Below are 21,583 nucleotides of genomic sequence, written 5' to 3' on the forward strand. Positions count from 1 at the left end.
CAAAATAAATAAATAAATAAAGACAATAAATAGGGGAAAGTCAGAAGTGAAATTTTATCACAAACAGAAATATATGTTGCTTTTTTTCCCCCCACTCGTGCACGGTGGATTTATGGAGTATTGTAAATCCAGATTTGATTTGTAAAGCCGTCCATCCAGAAACAGGCCTGAACAGTAGATGTATTCACCGCCTGCTCTCCTGCACTTGCAGATAAAAATGAAGCTGGCACTGTGGCCATTCAATAGGATCTGTATCTGATGGACAATTCTTGGTTTCTAGCATGCAGCTCACAGAGGCTCCCACAGGAGACAGACTGGAGCTCAGACACCAGCGCAGTTTTAAGTGTACGCAAATATTAGCAAGGAGGGAACCAAATTTTCAATTAGTCCTGAGTATGATTGATAATTTAATGGAGTCATCTCTTTCTTTTTTCTTATTCCAATGAAGTTCCCTGATCAGGGAGTGCGATTATAGCCATGCATTAATCTGATTCTTATGATTGTATGACATCTAATAGAAAAAAAAAAATTACAGTTGATCCTTTAATCAGAAAGCTGATGTCACTATTTGGTCAGTGCATTTATAGTGCTTGGCATAAATACATAAACTTAAATCGGCAAAGATAAAGACATCACTCTGCAGCTTACTGATCTCACACACACACACACACACACACACACACAATCACTGCAGTTCTGAACTGAAGTCTAGATGGCGCCATTGAAGAGGTATAAACACTCCGCGTATATTTTAACTGACATCTCTATATCATTGTCTACTGCACATTAAACAAAAACAGAGTCGCAAGATGCTGCAGGGTTTATTGTGTAAACATTCAGAACTGTTTGAATGAAATCAAAAGCAGACATACTCTGAGTAAAGTTTTAACATTCATGGTACAGTAATAAAACTTGTGGGCTTATATTTGTACACTTCAGTGTATAAACATTAGAAGTAGAAAAGGAATATACAATATTATAAAATATGTACAGGTTAGTCCTCACATTATTTGTAACAAGCCATACCATTATTTCTTAATGGTATGGCTTATATGGTACTTATAAAATTTCTGTTTGAGTGGACAGGATTTAATCCCATTGTTTTCAGCTGTTATAGTTCCTAAAGACAAGGATCTGCCTTATTGTGAGCTTGTAAAGTGGTTTATTTATTTGCATTCAATGACATTCACTTACTCAAAGACCCTCATATCTGCCTATGTAGGGAGGATATACAGTACGGTATTAAACTAGGAACACTTCCTCTTGACGCTTTAGTTGCTGGTCTGTGGTTGCTATTGTTTGTGCACAGTGTCCAGACTTTGTGGTTCTGTTCCGCCTCAGCAGAAGAGAACCCAACAACCTGCCAGAGGCTCAGCTGTACCGACTGCTGCGACTGTGGCTTCTGCGTCTGGACGAACTGCGGCTAGAGGAGCGGTACGACCTGTAGAGGACAACGTCACGATTAAATATTTTAAACTTTCAGACATGAAGGATATGGTCACTGTATAGCAGACTGGTAAATGAAATTAAATGAAAAAATAAAACGTGGGTGGATCAACTGGTCTGACACTCCAGCAGAAAAGCAGGGATTTAAACTGCAAACTTTCAGCCGCAGGAAAGAAAAGAGAAAAAAAAAAAGAAGAAGAAGAGAGGGTGGAACAGCTGAACTGAGACCTGCCACCTTGTTGATGTCTGTCAGGGTTCACGGGGGAGCAGACAGTCTTACCGGGATCGGCGGTCTGAGCTCCTGTAGCTGTCACTTCGCCTGCGCCCTCGTCTCCTGCTCACACTCCGACTCCGGCTGGAATAGCTGTCATAGGAGTGTGACCTGCATTTACATATAGCCACATAACAAGAGGGATATTTTGTTGGGAATATCTGCATCATGGTGTTTTATTCACAGATATGTTTAGTAGAGGCATATTATACACAGAACTTTGCAATGTTGGTCGTGCTGACTTGTTTAATACCACAAAGATCTAGTTTCTGTTTTACATACTGGTCTAAATATGGAAACATGATGGAAAACCCACAGAAACCCATAGATCGACACTTACTTCATATCCCAGTGTATGAAAATTGGCAGGTGTATAAATACCTTTTCCTCTCTGTGTGTTTGTTTTAATCTCAGTATACAGTATGACATTCACTGACACAATGAGAAGATTCTGAGTTAGTACAATGCGGAGGCTCACGGACCTGGATCTCCGACGGCGATTATACGAGCGACTTCTGGAATGACTTCTACTGTAGGTCCGACTGATGGAAGGAGAAAAAAAAACAAAATGAAGAAATAAAGAAATAAAATGGAGAGTTTTGGAAAGATTTTGTGTAAAATGAAAACGTGACTTTAATTTTTTTTTAATGTTCTTCAGGATTTACATGGCTGCAATGTAAAATGTAGAGCAAGATACTAAACCCCAACGTTCCTTCTCTATATTGATAATCCTGCCTTTATCTGTAAACAATTTCCCACCAGGATCAATTAATTGCCACAACAGATTATTAAGCAGCATCTGAGGGTATACCTGTGACTCCTGTAACTTCGGTATGTGCTGCTGCGGGAGCGTGATCGTCCTCTTCCCCGTCTCCTCCAACTCCGGCTATGACTCCTGAAAGAAAAAAAAAAATTGCACTGTGTCATAAATTACGTTTTCCCAAAGGTAGAACAAAGGGTCTGTCTCAGAGACGCAGATTTAGCTTCTGGACTACAGGCTTCACATCCATCAGGTTTATCACTTCACAGCTATCTTGATCTACATCCAAGAAGCCTCTCCAGCATTTAGAAAGATTTACTAATGGTGCCCTCATGCTCTTCATTTAATCAAAGTGCTTTTTCTCTCTGACCTGGACGAGTAGCTGGAGCTGCGGGACCTGCTCCTGGACCTGCTGTAGGAGTGCGACCAGCCTCTGGAGCGAGATCGGTGACTGGAAGCGGAGCGAGATTTCCTGGACACAGACCTGGACTTCTTTGGGGACCGCGTGCGAGACGTTCCCCTGGTCTTTCCCGCAGAAGGGGATCTTTCCTCACTGGAGCTCTCCTGGTTCCTCGGCCTCTGGTTGAGCCGTGCGGTCTTTCGAACCTCGTCAAACAGAGATCCCGGTCTGACTCGGCTTTTACTTTTTATCTCCATTCTTACTCCTTGTGTGTTGGGGTTCTGGTTCTCTTGAATCTGGGTGTTTTTCTTCGCAGCGACAGGTGGAACATTCACATTTTGTACAGCTGACATTCCTTTCAAAGGCTTCCATTTAAAATTAATTACAGTGCCGGTAGGTTTGCCAGTGGCTGCTTCATCCTGAAGTCCACCAGTTGTCGTGGAGGTAACAGCAGACTCTTCTTTGCTGTGAGGTAACGTACCGTCTATACTTGCCATCTCTGAAGACTTTGAGGTAGATTTTAGGGTTAATTCAGGGGTGTTATTCAAAGAATCATGTGTAACTGGAGGTTCCACAATCTCACTCTCATGCTCTGGCGTACAAATGTCCATATCATCTAATGACTCTTGCTCTTTGATACTGGGTAAATTAGCATTGTTAGCACCATTCTTGTTGGATGACGGATGAGGTTCGGATTGTTTTGGGTTTTTATTAATAGGATCTTTTGCCCTCTGTTGCCCCCTGTCTTCTTCTCTATTAGGGCTTTTGTTTAAAGAGGCAATATTTTTGTCCTTATCATTCACGCTGCCTACACTAGACCTTTCTTTGCCAGCTCTACTAGGACTGTGTTTCTCCTTTTTGGATTCATCTTCATCTTCCTCCTCTCCAAACTCTAAAGGTGGTTGCCAGTGAAAAGTCTCCTTCAGCTTCTGATGTTTCCTCTTAGATCTCTTTCCTTTGTCCTTACTGTGACGGGAGCCACTTTTGTTCTCACTTCTTCTCTTGTGTTTATGTTTGCGCTTGGCTTTCTTCTTGCTTTTGTGCTTCTCTGGCTCCGTGGCCTTTTCAGGACTTTCCTCTGATGGACCAGACGCAGAAGCAGAAGCAGCAGCAGCAGCGGTGGTAGTGGTGGCGGCGGCAGCGGCTGCAGTGATGATCTTTTGTGCTAAAGCAATCACCGCCTCTGACGTCTTTCTGGAAGTCTCATAGTCTGATTCTGAACTAGCCTCCCCTTCCTCTTTTTCAGATATGGCTAATGTCCTGGCTGTCATGTTTTCAGGGTCACTTTCTGAATTCCATCCAGTAAAAGCCGACAACTTCTTGTCAACAACGGCACTGGACGGAGCTTTTAGTTTCTGCTTTTTTGATGGGACATTGCTGTTGCTTTGGCTCACTTTATCACTGTCGCTATCCCATTCAGACCTGCTATTAAAGCTCTCCACTGGCACTGAGCTGTAATTTTTTGTCTCTTGATCTTGTGAGCTGCTCTTCTCTTTTATTTTCTCCAAAGAGCCACTTCTCCTTGAGACGCTGATATCAGGACTATGCTCACTGCTTGTCCTGTTCTCTGATCCTGAATGAGCATCTTGACTACTGGCGAGTGAAATGTACTTATCTAAATTTTTTATCCTCCTCAGAGAGCTGTAATACTCTTTCCATTCCTTTTCAAGTGAATTCTTCTTGTTGCTGCTTGTTTTCTGGGAGTTTTCGGAGTCTGATCTGCTGTAGGACGATGACCTGCTGCGATACCGATGAGGGGATCTGGACCTGGACCTACTGTAACTTCTACTCCGTGAGCGACTATATGATCGGCTGTAGGACTTGCTTCTGGGGGACCTGCTGCGTGAGTGCCCTGCAGGTTTCTTTGCTTTGTCGCTTTCAGAGTCACCTGGCAGAGACTTTGGTGTAACTGAAGTCTGAGCTTTGTCTGAAACGCTATCAACTGCTTGACCAGTGGAGGAGAGAGCACTGGGAGCTACTTTAGATTTAATTTCCTGAATTTGGATGTAAGAGGGCTTCCAGGGCTTTTGACCGGGTTTCCAGCGTGAAGGAGGAGGACTGTCGCTCAGTGGGATCACAGGGACGCTTTCAGGAGCAGGGACAGCTGGGAGTCTGGGGACGGGTGTGGCTTTGCTCTCAGGAAGCTTTTCAGTCACATGAATTGTGGTGTCTGTTTTGGTCTTGCTGGCTTTCCTCTTTCTTGGGGATCTAGATGAACTCCTCCTTCTGGATGGAGACATAGACCTGGATCTGTACCTGGATCTTGATCTTGACCTGGACCTAGAATAGGACGAAGATCTGGACCTTGACCGACTTCTAGACCTAGTCAGGCTTCTCGATCTTGAATAAGACCTCCCTCGAGATCTAGATCGACTAGATGTGTAGGATCTAGAGTAGGACCGTGAGTCTCTGAAAGACAGCGAGCACCGCCGCCTCCTCCGAGCTGATGAATGCCGCTGACCTGAAGAGGAACGAGACGGAGAGCGGGATCTTCTGGACTTTCTCCCTGAAGAAACTGACCTTTCACCCTCTGACAGGTAAGTCTCCTGAGGTTTGCTCTTGGAGCTCTTCTTCTTGCTGCGTTTCCGTTTTTTAGCCTTCTTCTTGTGTTTCGCTTTCTTCTTCTCTTTCTTCTGCTGGCGGCGCAGGCTGGACCTCTCGGAGCTGCGGTCTGAAGAGCGTCCTGTAGATCGGGACCGTGCCGAGTCACTTCTGTCGTCCCATCTGCTTGAGGAACGGTCATTCAATCTGTTAAGTCAAAAGACGCATGAAGAAAAACAAAGAAAAAAAATCACATGGAATGTTACTAAGTACAATTAATCATACTTGTCTCCTTTGCTCCATCTCTCAATGCTTGGCGGTTGATAAACTTTGGTTCTCTTCATCTCTTCTTTCCAGTGTGGCGGAGTTTCACTGCTACCACGTTCTTCCACAGATGCAGAGCGTGATTTAGATCTTGTGGGAGTGTGATATCTCTGCAGGAAAGGGAAAAATATATCGTATTAATTCTTTTAATTACTCTGCCTCAGCCAACTGTGCTCTTCACATAGTTTGATGAGGCAGCTCTTAAAGATTCCTTGAATGATTCAGGTGTGATTATCTTGAAAATAAGTGTTGAGATTTTCAAAATAAAAAATCAACTGTTTGTCTCTGTGGTCATTACGTAGATCAGTTCTTTCTAGACCCCAATTCATTTGTCCTCTGTTACCTGAATTTACAAGCTGAAGCCTAATGAGACTGGACTATGATCTGAAACCAGATTAGGATGATAGGTGGCGTTCATTAGAGCTGAGACAACTTTCAAATCAAGAAGGAAACTGTCCATATATGAGTATGACTTGTGTACTTGGGAAAAAAAAACCCTCTCTCCTTATACTCTCCCTCCAAACAGTATATTTGAACACAAAAGCCTCAGGTCTTAGTTGAGGTGAGCTAACCATTGTTCCTCTGCCTTTGATCTTCCGTCCAGACTTCGACACTGCTGGTTTGTGATCAGTTGAAACAGATGATTCTTCTTTCTCAACTCTGCAAAGATCAAATTTCAAAGTAAACACCTGCTGTAAATGCATATGTATGAACTACTCAAAGTGTAAAACGACAAATACTCCTGAAAACACTGTATGAATAAAGCCCAAGTTGAAACTGACATCTCTGTTTTATCCTCCTGAGATGGCATGTCCCGCCGCAGCAGGAAGCGGTTCTCTGGGACTGGTGGGATTTCCTCCGGTCGGACAACAGGCTTCTCTCTCTTCCCACCAGGCTCCTTCTCTCCTTCCATTTCATTCTCTCCCTCTAGCATCTGTCTTTCCTCAGAACTGTGAAAGCAGCAACAACACAATGCAATGCAAAAAAATATTTTGTTATGCAAAGTATCTAATGTCAGTACTTGTATTCATAATTGGATAAAGATCTCAAAAATGTGGTAATGTAAGATAAAAAATGACCTTTGTTTGAAAGGCAGAGCATCAGTGTTCTTCTCCTTTTTTGATTCCCTCCTTCTCTTTTTTGACCGTTTACTCTTCGCGTGTCTCTTGTGCTTGCGATGCTTGTGCTTTTCATCAGATTCACTTTCAGATTCCACCGAAGAGGAGAACTGAGAGGACGAGTCACGGGAGTTGAGGGATGAGTCAGCAGAATGTGAGGTTCTTTTCCTCTTGCCTTCAAGTACTACAGAAAGAAAGACACCAGCACGTATGTTATCTCGTCAAAAATATGCAGTTCTTTAGGCATATACCAGTAAAAATAAAGGATGAAGCAAAGTTCAAATGCCAGGACTCATATTTAGGGTGGCACGACTCTGTTACAACAAAGGCTTTGTTCGATTCTTTTCGGTATGTTGGAGGCAATAAAAGCCGGCCTGGCAGAGTCAGGTGGGCAGATGCCAACCGAACTCCACAGAGATCACCTCATTAAACAGAAGATCAGGTTACATGCCCCGTACCAACGCCAGTGGGGGAAAACACTGGCATCCAAATGCCAACCTCTTACAGAATGAGCACAAAATATGACCCAGTTACAATCACAGGCAGCACGTTATTCCACACACATACGACAAGAACACAGCAGTGACTGAAACTTTTGTATAATATTTAAGCTTTTGTTTTAAGAACTGACGCTGTACTCTTGGCAATAAACAATCACAATAATCAATAAAGTCTTGAACTGAAGAGAGTTTCATCCAACAGTAGGACAGGTGGTGATATTTTGTATTTTTCTCATTAAAAAATCCCATGAAAAAAAAGCAAAACCAACATTGTGTTGATCCCACTGACAAGTATTGTCAGTGTGTGTATTTAAAGGACCTGAGTGTAGGATTTAGGAGGATCTACTGGCGGGTCCTCTCTTCCACAGACCCAGCCATGTTGCACTGTCATGCTTCTACAGTAGCCCGCAGTGGACAAACCAAACACTGGCTCTAGAGGGGGCATTTCAGGTTTTTATATTACCTGAAGGCCACTGTAGTTTCCCCTACAGACTTAGGAAAAGAAAGGTAAACTGCAATCTACAGCCTCTCCACTAGATGTCACTAAATCCTACACACTGGTCCTTTAAAGTCTGAGCTATTTCTTCCTCTGTGTCATAGATCTCCATTGTTTCCCAAAAACTACAAAAATAAAAGACATAAGCTAAAAAAACAAAACAAAAAAAAAACTATATTCGTGACCCATTTTTTTAGATTTATGTCTTCAGTAGGAACCAGTGAGGTCAAAGCTAAGCCAGAGACAGTGTATGAAGGTCACACAGTATTCAGAGATGGACACATTCTTGGTTTTGGCCTTTACATCTGATTTGTTGACAATAAGAAACTAACAGAATAAAGTCAGCTTCACCCCTTAAGAGAGAACTTACCATCATTTGCAGACTTTGTGATTAGCTGACCACAGTCCACCACTCTCACATCAGCGTAGGGTCTGCTGGCTGAATCAGTCTTCAGCCCCTCGATCTTCTTTATCACTTCGAAGCCGGAGATGACAAGACCAAAGACGACGTGGACTCTGCACAGATGCAAATAAGATTTCTGTCTGCCACAGCCATACAGTTCTTTGACTATTTCATTATTTCAGTATACTATGAGTGATGCGGTCCAATGTGAATACGCTTATGTTTCTATAATTCTGTAAAAAAAAAAAAAAAACTGCCGAAGTGACAATAGACTTTACCCATCAAGATGTGGAGCCATCTTGGTTGTGCTGTTTGTGGAAAATCCAGCAATCCAGGGAAGATCAATCAGTGGCAGAGGCGGGGTCATGGAAGAAGGAGAAAAAGGAGGAAAAGAATGAGAATAAATCATTTATTCCAACAAAGCGTGGGTGTTACTGTACCATCTCAAAAAGGTACAGAAATTGTAAGACCACCCTTTGTTAATGATATTTGACTGCAATTCAATTTAGGGAATACTTTCAATTAAAAACAGCCACAAACGGGCAGGTATACACTCTACAACAGAGTGTGGGTAATTAAATAATAAGATCAGTATGATCCACATGTTAAATAATAATATCTGGATCATACAAAGGCAGATTGCACACATTTCCTCCTTTACGTTTCATGTGTTTTTATTCATGGTGGAAATTTCCAACTTACGGTGACAACCTGGTTTAGTGTTACAGGAAATCAACAAAGCCAAATAACAACTTAAGTCATGTGTGAATACTGTTTCAACATGTCCAAAATGAACACTGTACTCTGAAGAATGCTTGCAAATACAAACTACTGAATGATAAATACAGTCAGGAGAGAGAGAGAGAAACACAGCCTTGGAGACACATTACCTTGGAAGAGCAGGATGCTAGAGTTTCTGTAAATTTTACACAAAAACGGCAAGAGAAAAAATGTAACACATTTGTAGGTAAAAAAGAATGAATCCATGTTTCTCTGCACTTTGAATTGTAACTGCACACAGAGAGGGGACTGTTGATGGTCACACTCAAAGACAAATTCTACTCTACAGTTTCAAAACAGGAAGGGGCAGAAAGCAAAAGCAAAACATTCTCAAGAATGACACTCAGTTAAACGGTATGGTTATTTAAGTTGCAGAGAGAATTGTTTTACTGAATGTTACTCACATGAAAAACTGCGAACCGTTGGTGTCCTTCCCACGATTGGCCATCGACAACAGGAAGGCTCTGTCGTGTTTGAGAGTGAAGTTCTCATCTGTTGGGAGCAGAGAAAGAGGGATTGACGTCTCACAGTGCGTTCTCTGATCGGTGGTAAAAGAAATATTCAAGGACGTACAGGACAAAAAAAAAAAAAAAAAAAAATCTTCATTTTAATCCATCAAACCTCATCATTGCCTCACCAACCAGCCCTTCCATAAAGTCAGCTGTTTTGGAAAGATTTTTCTTGGGCTAAATTTTAGTCCTTTTCTAAAGCACCAAACAACTGCTGCTAACATCTTTGAGCATCACTCGACGACAATCAATAAGAAAACACTGTAAAACCGAACTGTAAACACAAGTGTCTGATAGTAATGTAAATGAATGGACTAAAATAGTCTTTATCTTAATGTCATGCACAAGAGATTTCAATCAAGCACCGAAATAACATCAATACCATCATTAAGCTATTAGCACACATTGAAGTTATTCTAATTTGTAAAACATTAAAAATAAAATGCTTCCCAACACATACATCTCTACTTCAGTGCATCTACATAATGCTTTATACATGTTCCACTGTGGCACGCCCAAGTAGTCTTCATATTGAGCAAAGAAACCAACACTCTGCGCCTGACTACATGTCATTGCAGTCGTGTTGCGGGTACTGTAGCTATAAATAACACATATATAACATAAAGTAATTTGAGCTGCCACAGGCTTCAGGGGTCTAACAGGGTAGCTGTGTGAAATCAAGGAAGGCAAAACCTTCAATACATCTGCACCTTTTTTTTTTTTTTTTTTTTTAACTGACTGAGGAAGGTGGTGGGGACAATGTTGACATGGTGTTACTGAGCTGTGTACATCTCTTACCTTCTCATTTTGCAAAAGACCACTCTATAAATAAAAGAATATGTTGAAAATTTTAGGCAGGAAGATTGTAGCTTTCAATCAAGAGAATGCCTACTCTCCATGCTGATTTGATAAAGCCCACTACCGTGACTAAATAGAAGACAGCACTATACAATGGAAAAGTGAAGGTCAACGGAGTCGTACATAAGAAAATTCACAAGTGTTTACAATAATAGGCGCATGCAACGTTAAGCTCATGCAAAAGTATTTAAGTATTTAGAAAAACATTTGTGAGATATCAGCAACGTAGATAACTTCATATTCTCATTACCTTCAAAGTAGCCACCATATATGGACTCTCCTCCTCTTCCATTTCCTGCAAAAATTGAAATAGTAAAATAATTACACTTTAATGTTGTTATATTTAAGTCAGACTAAATGTACCACAAGTGCCACTACTTTCAGAAAAACAGAGAGCTAGGTGCGTGTCTTACATATCTGAAACAACGCTGATATGAAATATCAACTCACTCTCAAAGTAAATGAGATTTTACATTAGGCGTTATTACCCTCGGTGAAGTCGCCTCCTTGGATCATGAAGTTCTTTACAACTCTGTGAAATGTGGAGCCTTTGTAGCACAGCTTTTTCCCTGTGATTTTGCCAGTTCCCTTTTCACCTGGAATTAGAAGCGTGTTAGCTGAGCTGTCAAAAACAGTAAGCAGACACCACAACAGGCCTGCTACTGTACAAACTACTCTGTGTATATCAGATGCTTTGAGGTGTTAAGAACTGTTGGCCTTGAATGTTGCAGCACAGGGTTCATTATAAGTGAGGGAATGAAACCACAGTTGGGGAAGGGGGGTTTCAGTAAAGAGATCCCTTTGTTCAGCGATCTTGTTGTTAATACTCCAGAGTAGAACTGCAGGATTCATTAAGAAATTTTCCCCTGGAGTGATACTGACTGGGGGACAGAATAGCAGCCCAAAGCTCTTACCCCATGGATTTTCTTTCCCCCCTGGGGCGAAAGGAGACGTGAATGCAGAAATTTCATTAGATGTGTTGTTGTGTTTCAGGCTGGTTTCAGCAGACAGAGGCCTGGCTGTTTAAAATGGGCAGCTTGGGTTGCTAATCTTCTAGTATTTTGCTTCACTGGCTTCATCATTGTTCCAGGGGTTTGGATTCTTGTGGAGTTAGCTGATCCAATTCTAACAGGGACACATTATAAACTTTGAGAGAGCCTCAGCAATCTGCCCCTCTGATTCCTGTACATTATTGTGTTATGTTGTCTGTGCGTGTATATGTACGTTCAGGTAAAGGAACAGACTAACCAGGCATCTCCCATGTCTGCCTTTGCCAGCATCACATCCCCGTCGACCAGGTGGGGTGAAAAATGAGAGGGAGGATCGATCTGCCATCTGTTTGCAGATTTACAGCTATCTCCAGGCAGACCGCTACTACTACTACAGTACACTGTGTTCTGCTCAGTGGGGTGAAATATGTAATATGTAGGGAGACAGACCTGGACCCCTCTATCCATCCAGTGACTCCATCTGTCACTGGACCTACAGCTAGACCTCCTTTTCTCACGATATTAAATGACCAAAGAGGGTAGTGGAGCGTGGCACTGTGGTTCTTGTTTCCCCCATTTCACTTCACTTTTGACTTATGGTGATCATTTTATGGAACACACAGTAAGGATTGCACAAAAAGAGAAGTGAAATGCAACAGAAAACAGATCCGATTCATGCCAAGAAAATGACTGTTGTGTTGGTTTACAGTTGCCAGTTGTACTTCTGAGATAGCAACTTATTGCACTAAATGTTGCCAAAGCATGATACTTGTGTAAAACAGGTACTGGACTGAACATTACTCACCAGTGCACAAACAGAGAAAGTTTTTGCTTGTCTTGGGACAAATATCCGAAAAAAGTTGAAAGACAATGCGCCCAACTACAAGACAGAACAGAATAAACGGTTAGCAAAAGAAGAACACCTTATGATTGCAGCTACAGAAAGTTACGAATATTTAAAAATATTATGAGGCATCTTTATTATTAACTCTGTGGTGAATAAAACAGTTAAAAAAGATTAATAACGGAGGAAAATCTTTAATAGGCCAAGGATACAATTAAGAATTTCAATTAAGCAGCCCAAATGTTACTATACTGCACACTTTTAATTAGCTTCCGATGCATAATTACAAAGATCCTGTGGTGAAGCTCAGACATTGTAGATTCTTTTCCATAGCTAAGGGGCAAATCTAACCCCTCAGTATAGACATAGTTAGTCACACAAAACCAGACATTTAAGCCAATGTACTAGTGTTCCACTTTCATTTTGAGCAACCACATGGAAATCAAAAACTCCAAGGCAAAGGAAAAAAAACTCTACATACATAAATTTTAAACATCTTTATTAATGGTGTTAGTTCAAAGTAATCATGTACCAAAACGAAGCGAGGCTGTTTACATGACTAACTAATCCTTGTACCTGTACACTGATTTTAAATTCTCTTACCTGGCTCCCGGTTGAGCTCCACATCAAAGTAACACTGAGGGTGGTCTTTCACCCCCATTGTGATCAAAGTCCGGGAGACCTAAAATGTAGAAAGAATACAAAAAAGCTAAGCAGGAAAAGTCATAAGGCAGTCCTCTCTTAAAGAAGCAGTAAGGACTCCATTCAGGTTCCTTTTCTATATGTTAGTTTAAGTCTATAAAGTACAGCATGCTGAGTAGAGTGTGTTGGAAAACAATGTAGAGAGAGTAAAAGACAGCGAGAGAGGATAGAAACAGAAATGGGAGGGGAGAGAATGGGAGAGAGAGAGAGAGAGAGGGAGAGAAAGAGAGAAAGAGAGAAAGAGAGAGAGAGAGAGAGAGAGAGAGAGAGAGAGAGAGAGAGAGAGAGAAGTCTAGGAGGAAATGTACTGGCAATGCAAATCCAAGCAGAGCACAGCACAGACTCTTCACTGTACATTCTGTTTCCACTGTCCACTTAGATATCACTGTGTGACAGCTCACGGACTCTGAAACGTCCCAAACTACCACTATTTCTGGGCCAGGTCCTTGGCACCATGAAACTGGAAATGGAAAGGACTTGAACAGATTTAAACCAGAGCAAGGTGAAAGTTTTCCTTAATCAAGACAATGCACCATGAGTCATGTATATGACGAGGTGGAGCTTGCAAAGCAAACATCCAAATCAACATATTCTGTGTTTTTACTGGGAAGGCCTAGACAATTTTATCCATTTAACCATTCTTTCTTTAACGTTTGTTTAATTTTAGATATTTGCTTAGTGCAAGAATAGAATAATTTTAAGTAACTTATTTACAAAGTAAGGCTTTTGTTTTCAAGGTTTTCTATGGACCATGGAGTTCTTTCGACCTACAATCTATCTCCAAGGTGTGTCAGAGGTCTTTGTTCTGAAGATGTTTGATTTTCAATAAGTGAACAACAGTGTAGTCAAATGATTACACCATATCTAAAAATGTTTAACCTTGTCAAATGATTAGGAAATCATGGCACCAAACTAAATCATGTATCCAAAATCCTGGCGACTTGTTAATTGTGAGTGTTCATTGTTTCACAAGCACAATGTTTTCAGTTTATGCCCGGAAAATGTTGTTACCAAGTACAACTACAGTACATGGAAACAATTGGTCTGTGTTTTGCATTTGCAGTATTCTGACAAGTGGAATATGGAGAAAGCATTACTAGACTTGACTTCATTTGTGGCCACTGAGTAAACCACGAGGGAAGACATGCAGCTATCACTTGATCAAAACATTTATTGAACACTAGCAATGTAACATGAAAGAGCAGGCTCTGAAGCAGTATCTGAAAGGCATAAGGGAGATATTTCTGCAACCTAATTAGGCTGCAGCTGCTTATATGAACCTGCCATGACACCACCCTTTCTAATAGAGTGATACAGATCAACTTTGAATTTCTGTTTATACAGCAGAGGGCCTACAGGGTTATAAGCAAGGACAAAACCCTGTTGACACTGAGGGATACATACAGGTAGGATGTATAAGATTTCTATATTATCTGGAGTGTGATTTAAAAGCAACTTGCATAGTCTACTGAGTACCCAACCAAACTAATGTAATTTATATTTTAAACAGCTTATTAAATGTAGTCACACTTCATTACACTTGAGAATTTCCAGTTATTTCACAGCTGTGGAGGGTTGGTGTGTCAACACATTTGAATTCAACGAATGAGTGAACAATAGCTGAAGCAGCAGTGTAGGCCTTACTATATAACTGCAGTTAGTGGCAGAAGAAAAAAAAAACATGACAGCATACCTGAACTACACTGCAGTCACAAATCTGATTAATAAAAATTGGAGGTGATGCTGCTGGGTCTGTACAGCAGCTTGCGGGTCACATCACGTCGCCTATCACTGTTCAACTCAAACACAGGAATGCACTGTATTTTTAGCCAAACCCATATCAAGTTACAAACCCTGGCTGTGTTTGTATTGGCATTGTCAGATTGTAAAAACCTTGAACAATGAACACCTTCACCTTTAGTAGAACTCACAAAGAACTGTGCAAGGTAATGTGAGCGAAAAGTCATACAAGCCATGCAAACGACACTATCTAAAAACCACAGCAGATAATACATTCAAAATATAAATATAACGAACCATAAATATTGTCAACACATAGCAGCAAGTGCTCGACATTTATTAGCCCCAAAATGTCCACATTCACAACTAACTTAGCTAACTGCGATGGTGTTGCACATTTTATTCATGGCTCGGGATTGTTTTGTTTAAAATCAACCAACGTTACTGCAAGTCCAAGCCATGCTGAGAACAAGAAAGGACAACGGAAAACAACCACAAGCTACATAGCTAACAACAGTTACGTTAACACAAACGCTTCCAAAATGGTTGAGCTAACAGCTAGTAGCTAGCTAAAGTTAGCTTGCTTCCGTTAGATTTCTTACCGCTGAAATGACTATTTACATTAAATAGAAGGATGAGAATTACACTACAGCAAATGTAAAGTTGTAAATCACATAACTAACCTCTGTACAGTAGCTAGCCGGTCAATTAGCTAGTCACTGACGGCCGGCAATCAGCATGAGCTAACTTCACTTTTTAGTGAAGATGGTTCGTGGGCTGGATGATAACTACGACTGGCAGCAAGTAGTTTTGTCCCTCCCGCGTTTCCGTAGAAGATTTGTTGTGGTTTTGTTGTATCAGGAAGCAGATTTCAAGTTAGCTCGTTGGCTATATCTATTTCATCTTGTTACTTAAATGCTATAACAAGTTATTCAGGTTCTCATGTTTAATCGCTGGTGATAGCAAGTATGTGATTGCATTCGTAACGCGTATGTGAACCTGGGGCTGGCAACCTGCTGGTGGTGTATCTGATATGATGCTTTAATGAGCTAACCAACAGCAGCAAGTAACAAGGTGCAGCATGAAACCCATGATAATGAGGTAAGGTGTAACAAAGCGTTACTACGCGTATATTACATACCGCAGGCTGAACTCTGACAGATTTCTAACCAGTCCGCACTATTTTAAAAACTACGCAGTTAAAATTATACACGCTTTTGTTTACCCTGCAACAGATCATGATGTTAGAGAGGTGTTTATTTACCTTTAAGACCACCAAGTAATTACACAGGTCGTAGATATACAGTTGTTTGTAATAGTCTACTCTCATTGGTAAAAATGAGCTGAGTGATCTGTCAGAAACACCACTCAGAGTAATGCAGAACAGTTAAACAACACCACAAGCTAGTAAAATGACCATAACGTTCAAGTAACATCTGTCTGGAACAGTTTCAGTTGTTTTAGCCTAATAAATTTGTAATTGAATGTATTTTAATTTACTACAGACCTGAAAGGATTTGTTGATTAATTGATACAGCAAGTCAATAGACAGTAATGAATAGCAATAATGAATCTCTTTGGGTTGGTTAGACAAAACAAGGCATTTGAAGATGTAATAAATAATGTAATTACAACCTTAACATAGTAATTCTGATGATGTGATGTTACTCTTTACCCCATCCAGGCAGTGTGTTCTTCATGGACCCAGTGGATCATGTCTCTGATCCTGTTCGCCTTTGTGGTTCGGGTCAGGGATGGACTCCCCCTGTCAGCCTCCACTGACTTCGAACACAACCGAGAGCTCCAGGAGAGGAAGCAGCAGCTCAGAACCATCAGCAAGGCGCTGGCCCGCTTCCCCGACAGAGGGACCGTCAAGGGCCAGGAGCTCAACATATAGTAAGGATTCAAGACATAGAATTCATCAAGACATAGAATTCATCCAAAAGCAGAAGACAGACAGAATGTTGTCCATTTGATCACAGGGGCATCCATGTCACACTGTGCCAGGCTGTTTGTTTACTAAACACCTTTTCTCCTCTCACTCGTTCAGCTTCATCTCTTCGGAGGGTGTATCCTACATGACTGTGTGCCACTGCAGCCTCCCTGTTGCTAAGGCCTTCTGCTTCCTGGAAGATCTGCGCTGGGAGTTCACAGCATGCTTCAATAGCACTGTTGTTGCCTTGGCAGCCAGGCCATATCCATTTTTGGAATTTGGTGAGTAGGAAGAGCAGTACCGTCACCTAGATTTGCTGTTGGTTGCAAGGGAGTTTGCTTTGAATTGAAATATGATGTGTTGAATGACAAAAAAAATCCTGTCTTGTGGTTGTCTCCTTTAAATTATAATTAAATAAGTTGATTAACACAAATCTGTTACCTGCGCTGCCAACTGATAGACAGCACCATTCAGAAGCTGAAGCAGCAGTACAACCAGAGTGGTGGTCCAGCCTTAGAGGTGACATTGGCAGAGGTCCAGGAGGATCTGAGGATCTATCCACTACAAGAAATTAACTTGGATGAGGTGGAGCTCACCAATGGCATCGCAAATGGGCACATGGAACAAGGTCCTGGATCTGGTAAGACTTATAAAGTATAAAATTAGCAGTGCTTTAAAGTTCTTATTGCCTGTAAGAGCATGTATACTCAGGTAACCCACAAATGATGGACAGTCCTCATAGTTTTGAATAAGTTTGATTATTTTACACTGTTCATATGGTCACTTTCTTTTGTTTAACAGGTCAGAATGTAAGACTTGAACCAGTGACAGCACCAGGCATCCTCTCTCTGGTCCTAAATATCATGTGTGCGTCTTTGAATGTAATTCGTGGTGTGCACCTCATAGAGTACACATTCCAGGTATGGTGGTTCTTGGATTGTTCCTCACAAATTCATCAAATAAATTACTGTTGAATGACTCTGCAGCATGTCAATGTGTCATAACTTGCAAGAATATACAAGAAATTGTGTAAGACAAAAATGATATACTATGGCTTTCTCGCTCACATAAACAAAACTTTATTCATGCCTAAGCTGATATTAATTACAGATATGTTAAGCTGGCTGAACTGGCTCCTGTGCATTAGCATTTTGCTGTGGAAGCAAAAGGTGGTTACAAAGAAAATAATAAATTATGGTTTTCACAAAACTGCATAGATTATCACTCTTGTGTGAATTTGTTTGTCATTTAGAATAACTTTTAAATACATTTTAAGTTAAGTGGACATTTACCTGAATGACAAATCACCAGTTTGAGTAATTTTATGCATCTTCCGTTACACAGGATGACTATGAAGGAATATGGAATGTTGTGGCATTTCTTCTGGCGTTTGTCTGCTGTGTGTTTCAGGTAAATGTAGTTTACATTTTTAACGTACAGCCGTTCAACTGTCTTTAAATAGTTTTTGCTAAGCAGCATTGCACATTTTATTTGTAGTCTCTGTGGCGTTAAGCTTGTGAATAAACTCCCTGTGTCCACAGTGCCACCTCTACCTGTTCCACTCATCTCTAAAGAAACTGAAGTCCTTCACTCTGTTGAGCCTGATCGTCCTATGCAACTTGTACCTGCTCGGCATGAGGAACGCGTGGCAGCTGATCTTCCACATTTCAGTTGCCTCGCTCTCCACCGTCCTCATCCTCACCCGCAAACTCCAAGACAGAACCAATGACTGTGGGGTCTGAAGAGCACTGGACACTTAATTGGGCTGCACCTGTCTCCAGTTTTCTGTGCAGGAATGAGAATAACAGGGAAGTAAATACATCGATCCACGTGAGTCATGGAGATGCACTGTGGATTTTTAACAAAAACATATTCATGAATTTTGTGTCATCATAGAAAAACACTTGCACTTTGTATACATTGTTTCCAAGACTATACAAAGTGTGCAGTGAAATGCAGTTCTTTCTGGATCCTTAAAAATAATATCTTAAAAAAAAAACTGACACTGCAAACAGATGGGAGGACTGATGAACAAAAATGTTGATCAGTCTCTGTCAAACCAGTCCTGTCCAAAAAGTTTTTACAGAAGATGAAGGATTTTTTTTTAGTCAGTGTTTGACCAAAGTTTTTCACGTAGAAACAATAATGTTATTGAAACTGGTTATGCTTGGTATTATGGAATTAAGATGCATTTCTGCACGCTTTCAGCTCAGTATTATTTCTGCAGAGGCCATTGATTATCTTTGCATAATCAGTTTACACCACTAGGTGATTGTTCAGGACATTAAATTTAATTATATTTTTAAAATAGGCACACGTGGCTGATTAGGAGATAATTAGGCAGTCCATCTTGCATTGGTGGCAGTGTGATACTTAAACTATTTAGTGTAGTTTGATTAAAGATCAGTGAAGTGAAGTGAAGTGGGCATTGCAGGTGTTTTTTAAAAAACTAATTCAAAGGTGTAAATGTTAAGCTGTGGGTTGTTTCATGCCTTATTGTGTGACGATGCAAATATAGTTGTTTGTTTTTGTTTATGTAATTGAATCATCTTATATACAGAATCACCGGCAAGTGCTCAGCAAGTTTAAATGCAAGGGCTCCGTTAATGACTACACAGAAATTACATTCTACATCACATTACTGAGGCATATTATCATTTAAACACAGACCATTTCCATAACAGTTTTTAATTAAAAGAGAATTGTGTCACATAAGCTCCAATTTAAACCATTTTTTTTGTATGATCAAAGTAAATTTTCATATTTTAGTTCTACTTTGTTCTACTGATCTCTGTATTGTTAAAATGTAGACTGCGGGTAAGAATATGAAAGCACTGATTTGATGGGTAAAATGATACTGAAAATTGTTGGAAAAAAAATTTGACTGCACTATTAGATTTTTTTTTTGGCATTTGTTGAATGTGTTGCTTATGGGGTTTAGCGAAAATGTTATTTATATCCTCATTTCTGTTTACTAGGTTGTTTTTTTTCTGTTTTTATGCGGTTTATAACACGGCTCCCTGTGTGTAGTTCTCAGATTGCGATACACATAGAAATTTTATTGTTGTAATTTATGTTTGAATATAGAACACATCTCTGTAGTGCTGCTAAATAAAATAGGCTAAGTATAGGTCTTCTTTAGATTAATTTTTTTTTTTTACATTTTGTGTATTTAGCTTCTAAGATGTTCATTTTTTAATAGCTATAAAGTTGCACTCAGTGTCCGTTAAGCGAGGGAAATAAATTATTAGTTTATAGTGTTTGTCAAACAAGTAGCATTGTGGCCGCAGTAGAACTGTAAAATCAGTCCGGTTCCTTATTTTATCAAGAAAGTTTGAGGGAATTTTTAAGGAAAACAAAAAGTTTATATCCGACAATCCAAATGTCCTTTACAATAGTACAAATACTTTAGTAAAGCCACTCTCAGCTTGTAGTATATAAAGAGTGAGAGGACTCAGATGTTTTTAGTGGAGGATGTAGTATAGCTGCAGATGATACACAGGTGAGCCTGTTGTTAGTCATTTTTTTTCATTTTTTTCTTAATTTAGTTGTTCGATCCAAGAACTATGGCACAATGCTGAGAATTAGACTGGTTCAGTGAACAGCCTTTTGATGCTGTGTTCCACCATATAACAGAGGATTAAACTCTTATTTAAGTTTTCCTTGACAGGGCATAAATACATTAAAGACTGAAGACATTGTAATACTCAAAACAAAATGAAAATGAAGGATAATTATTTTTAATATGAAGGTTTTTAAATATACAATAGAAATGCACTATACAATTGAAACGTGGCAGCCATTTGTGGTTTTTTTTTTTTGGCATCAAAAGTCTCAAGTCTAAACTGAAAACAGTTTGCAAATTTGAAAATCATTAAGGTTCAGAAGGGCAACCTGAAGTGTCGTGTCAGTTTTTCTTTTTCAACACAAAATGCTCTAAAGATATTTGTATCTACTTAGACTCACATAAGATTAATTGTTTTTGTTGCTGCAGCCTGTTTATAATGATGGGAAGTAATGGAATATTGTCATTCACTGTAACTGCCAAATATACTGGTGATTACAGGGCTTTATTTTTTTCCTGCTGTGATAAATCTGACATTTCAGTAATAAATGGTCTTTTTTTTCCATGTGTTGATCTTAGATTTGTCAAAAATACGAAAATTAGAAATATTTTATTACCTTCATTATTTAGCTCAAAGAAATGACTATAAGAAGAGTTTTAATGCTTGAACCTGTATCACAATGGAAGAAATAGCATAAATGTCAAAAAGGGACACCAAATTGCTGCAGCAAAACCAAGCACCACGTCAATTCATTGCTGTATTTTTTTAATCTTACACCAGATGGAGCTCTTTCATCACTGTGTAATCATGGTGTTCCTTTATGTTTATGTGGTTGTTAACAAATATTGTAGCTTGTGTAATTAGTAAAATATGATTACAGTTGATAACATTTATCATAATAAGCTTTGCGGCTAATCCCCACCAAATTTACATCAGGCCAAACAAATTTTATAGATGAAACCTAACGGCTGTGTAGCCTCAGAGACAAAACAACGTGATAAATTCGACTAATGAGACTGTGATTATTCACTTCTGAGACAAAATCAAGCCTGATGGGAAAGGTCACAAAAGGTGGGAATAAAGTGCACAGAATACTAAATTCTTTTATTGGGTGACGCATTGTAGCAATTGAGAAAATGGACCAGTTGTTCCCCCAGTACTGCTGACCCTGATTTACATAGGTCACACTGAAGTTTAAAAAACTAGAGAAGTGACTTCAAGTCAAATTTTTATATACACCTCATCCACACTCAGGTAACACAGATACCTCTGTTCTTATTTGACTGGTCATGTAAGAGTCTTGCTCTTGCTATTCAAAAATACTGATCATATTCATGGTGCCTAATCAAAGAGCAAACACTTATTTCAGATAGAGAAGTCTTGGGAGACTGAGACCAAACTTT

At 39.9% G+C, this 21,583-nt stretch overlaps 2 protein-coding genes across 7 annotated transcripts; one reads left to right on the forward strand and one right to left on the reverse strand.

The window, feature by feature from the left end:
- Positions 1–805: 805 nt before the first annotated feature.
- On the reverse strand, positions 806–15,494 carry nktr (natural killer cell triggering receptor). Of its 6 annotated transcripts, none has more exons than XM_041065390.1 (17): positions 15,365–15,494; positions 12,843–12,921; positions 12,201–12,275; positions 10,895–11,002; positions 10,657–10,701; positions 9,444–9,531; positions 8,538–8,567; positions 8,227–8,372; positions 6,822–7,044; positions 6,525–6,692; positions 6,315–6,402; positions 5,704–5,852; positions 2,848–5,601; positions 2,529–2,612; positions 2,200–2,259; positions 1,727–1,828; positions 806–1,441 (listed from the first exon to the last, which is right to left on the reverse strand). In XM_041065390.1, the coding sequence occupies exons 2-17, from the start codon at positions 12,898–12,900 to the stop codon at positions 1,372–1,374; spliced, it is 4,248 nt and encodes a 1,415-aa protein (XP_040921324.1). In that variant the 5' UTR covers positions 12,901–12,921; positions 15,365–15,494; the 3' UTR covers positions 806–1,371. The 6 variants fall into 6 exon arrangements, with proteins under 6 accessions (XP_040921324.1, XP_040921322.1, XP_040921325.1 ...); XM_041065388.1 differs by having other exon boundaries at positions 2,848–5,625; XM_041065389.1 differs by lacking the exons at positions 806–1,441; positions 1,727–1,828 and adding an exon at positions 1,854–2,064 and having other exon boundaries at positions 2,095–2,259; positions 2,848–5,625.
- A 37-nt stretch (positions 15,495–15,531) lies between these two features.
- sec22c (SEC22 homolog C, vesicle trafficking protein) lies at positions 15,532–20,742 on the forward strand. Its single transcript, XM_041066289.1, has 7 exons — positions 15,532–15,782; positions 16,366–16,577; positions 16,732–16,895; positions 17,075–17,254; positions 17,416–17,534; positions 17,959–18,024; positions 18,156–20,742. Exons 2-7 carry the CDS (start codon positions 16,396–16,398, stop codon positions 18,354–18,356), a joined length of 912 nt encoding a protein of 303 aa, XP_040922223.1. The 5' UTR covers positions 15,532–15,782; positions 16,366–16,395; the 3' UTR covers positions 18,357–20,742.
- The last annotated feature ends 841 nt before the right edge of the window (positions 20,743–21,583 follow it).

This window comes from Toxotes jaculatrix, chromosome 20, assembly GCF_017976425.1.
Source record: "Toxotes jaculatrix isolate fToxJac2 chromosome 20, fToxJac2.pri, whole genome shotgun sequence".
NCBI classification, from domain to species: Eukaryota; Metazoa; Chordata; class Actinopteri; family Toxotidae; genus Toxotes; species Toxotes jaculatrix.

What these genes read in the sequence shown, in the direction of transcription:
- nktr (XM_041065388.1), bottom strand. Translation starts at nt 12,900, where the DNA reads ATGGGGGTGAAAGACCACCCTCAGTGTTACTTTGATGTGGAGCTCAAC. An exon ending in GGAGCTCAACCGGGAGCCAG is followed by an intron (nt 12,276 to 12,842) that starts GTAAGAGAATTT and finishes TCTGTCTTGTAG; the next exon opens with TTGGGCGCATTGTCTTTCAA. An exon ending in AGATGGAGCAAAGGAGACAA is followed by an intron (nt 5,626 to 5,703) that starts GTATGATTAATT and finishes TTGACTTAACAG; the next exon opens with ATTGAATGACCGTTCCTCAA.
- sec22c (XM_041066289.1), top strand. Translation starts at nt 16,396, where the DNA reads ATGTCTCTGATCCTGTTCGCCTTTGTGGTTCGGGTCAGGGATGGACTC. An exon ending in ATATCCATTTTTGGAATTTG is followed by an intron (nt 16,896 to 17,074) that starts GTGAGTAGGAAG and finishes GCCAACTGATAG; the next exon opens with ACAGCACCATTCAGAAGCTG. An exon ending in TTGTCTGCTGTGTGTTTCAG is followed by an intron (nt 18,025 to 18,155) that starts GTAAATGTAGTT and finishes CTGTGTCCACAG; the next exon opens with TGCCACCTCTACCTGTTCCA.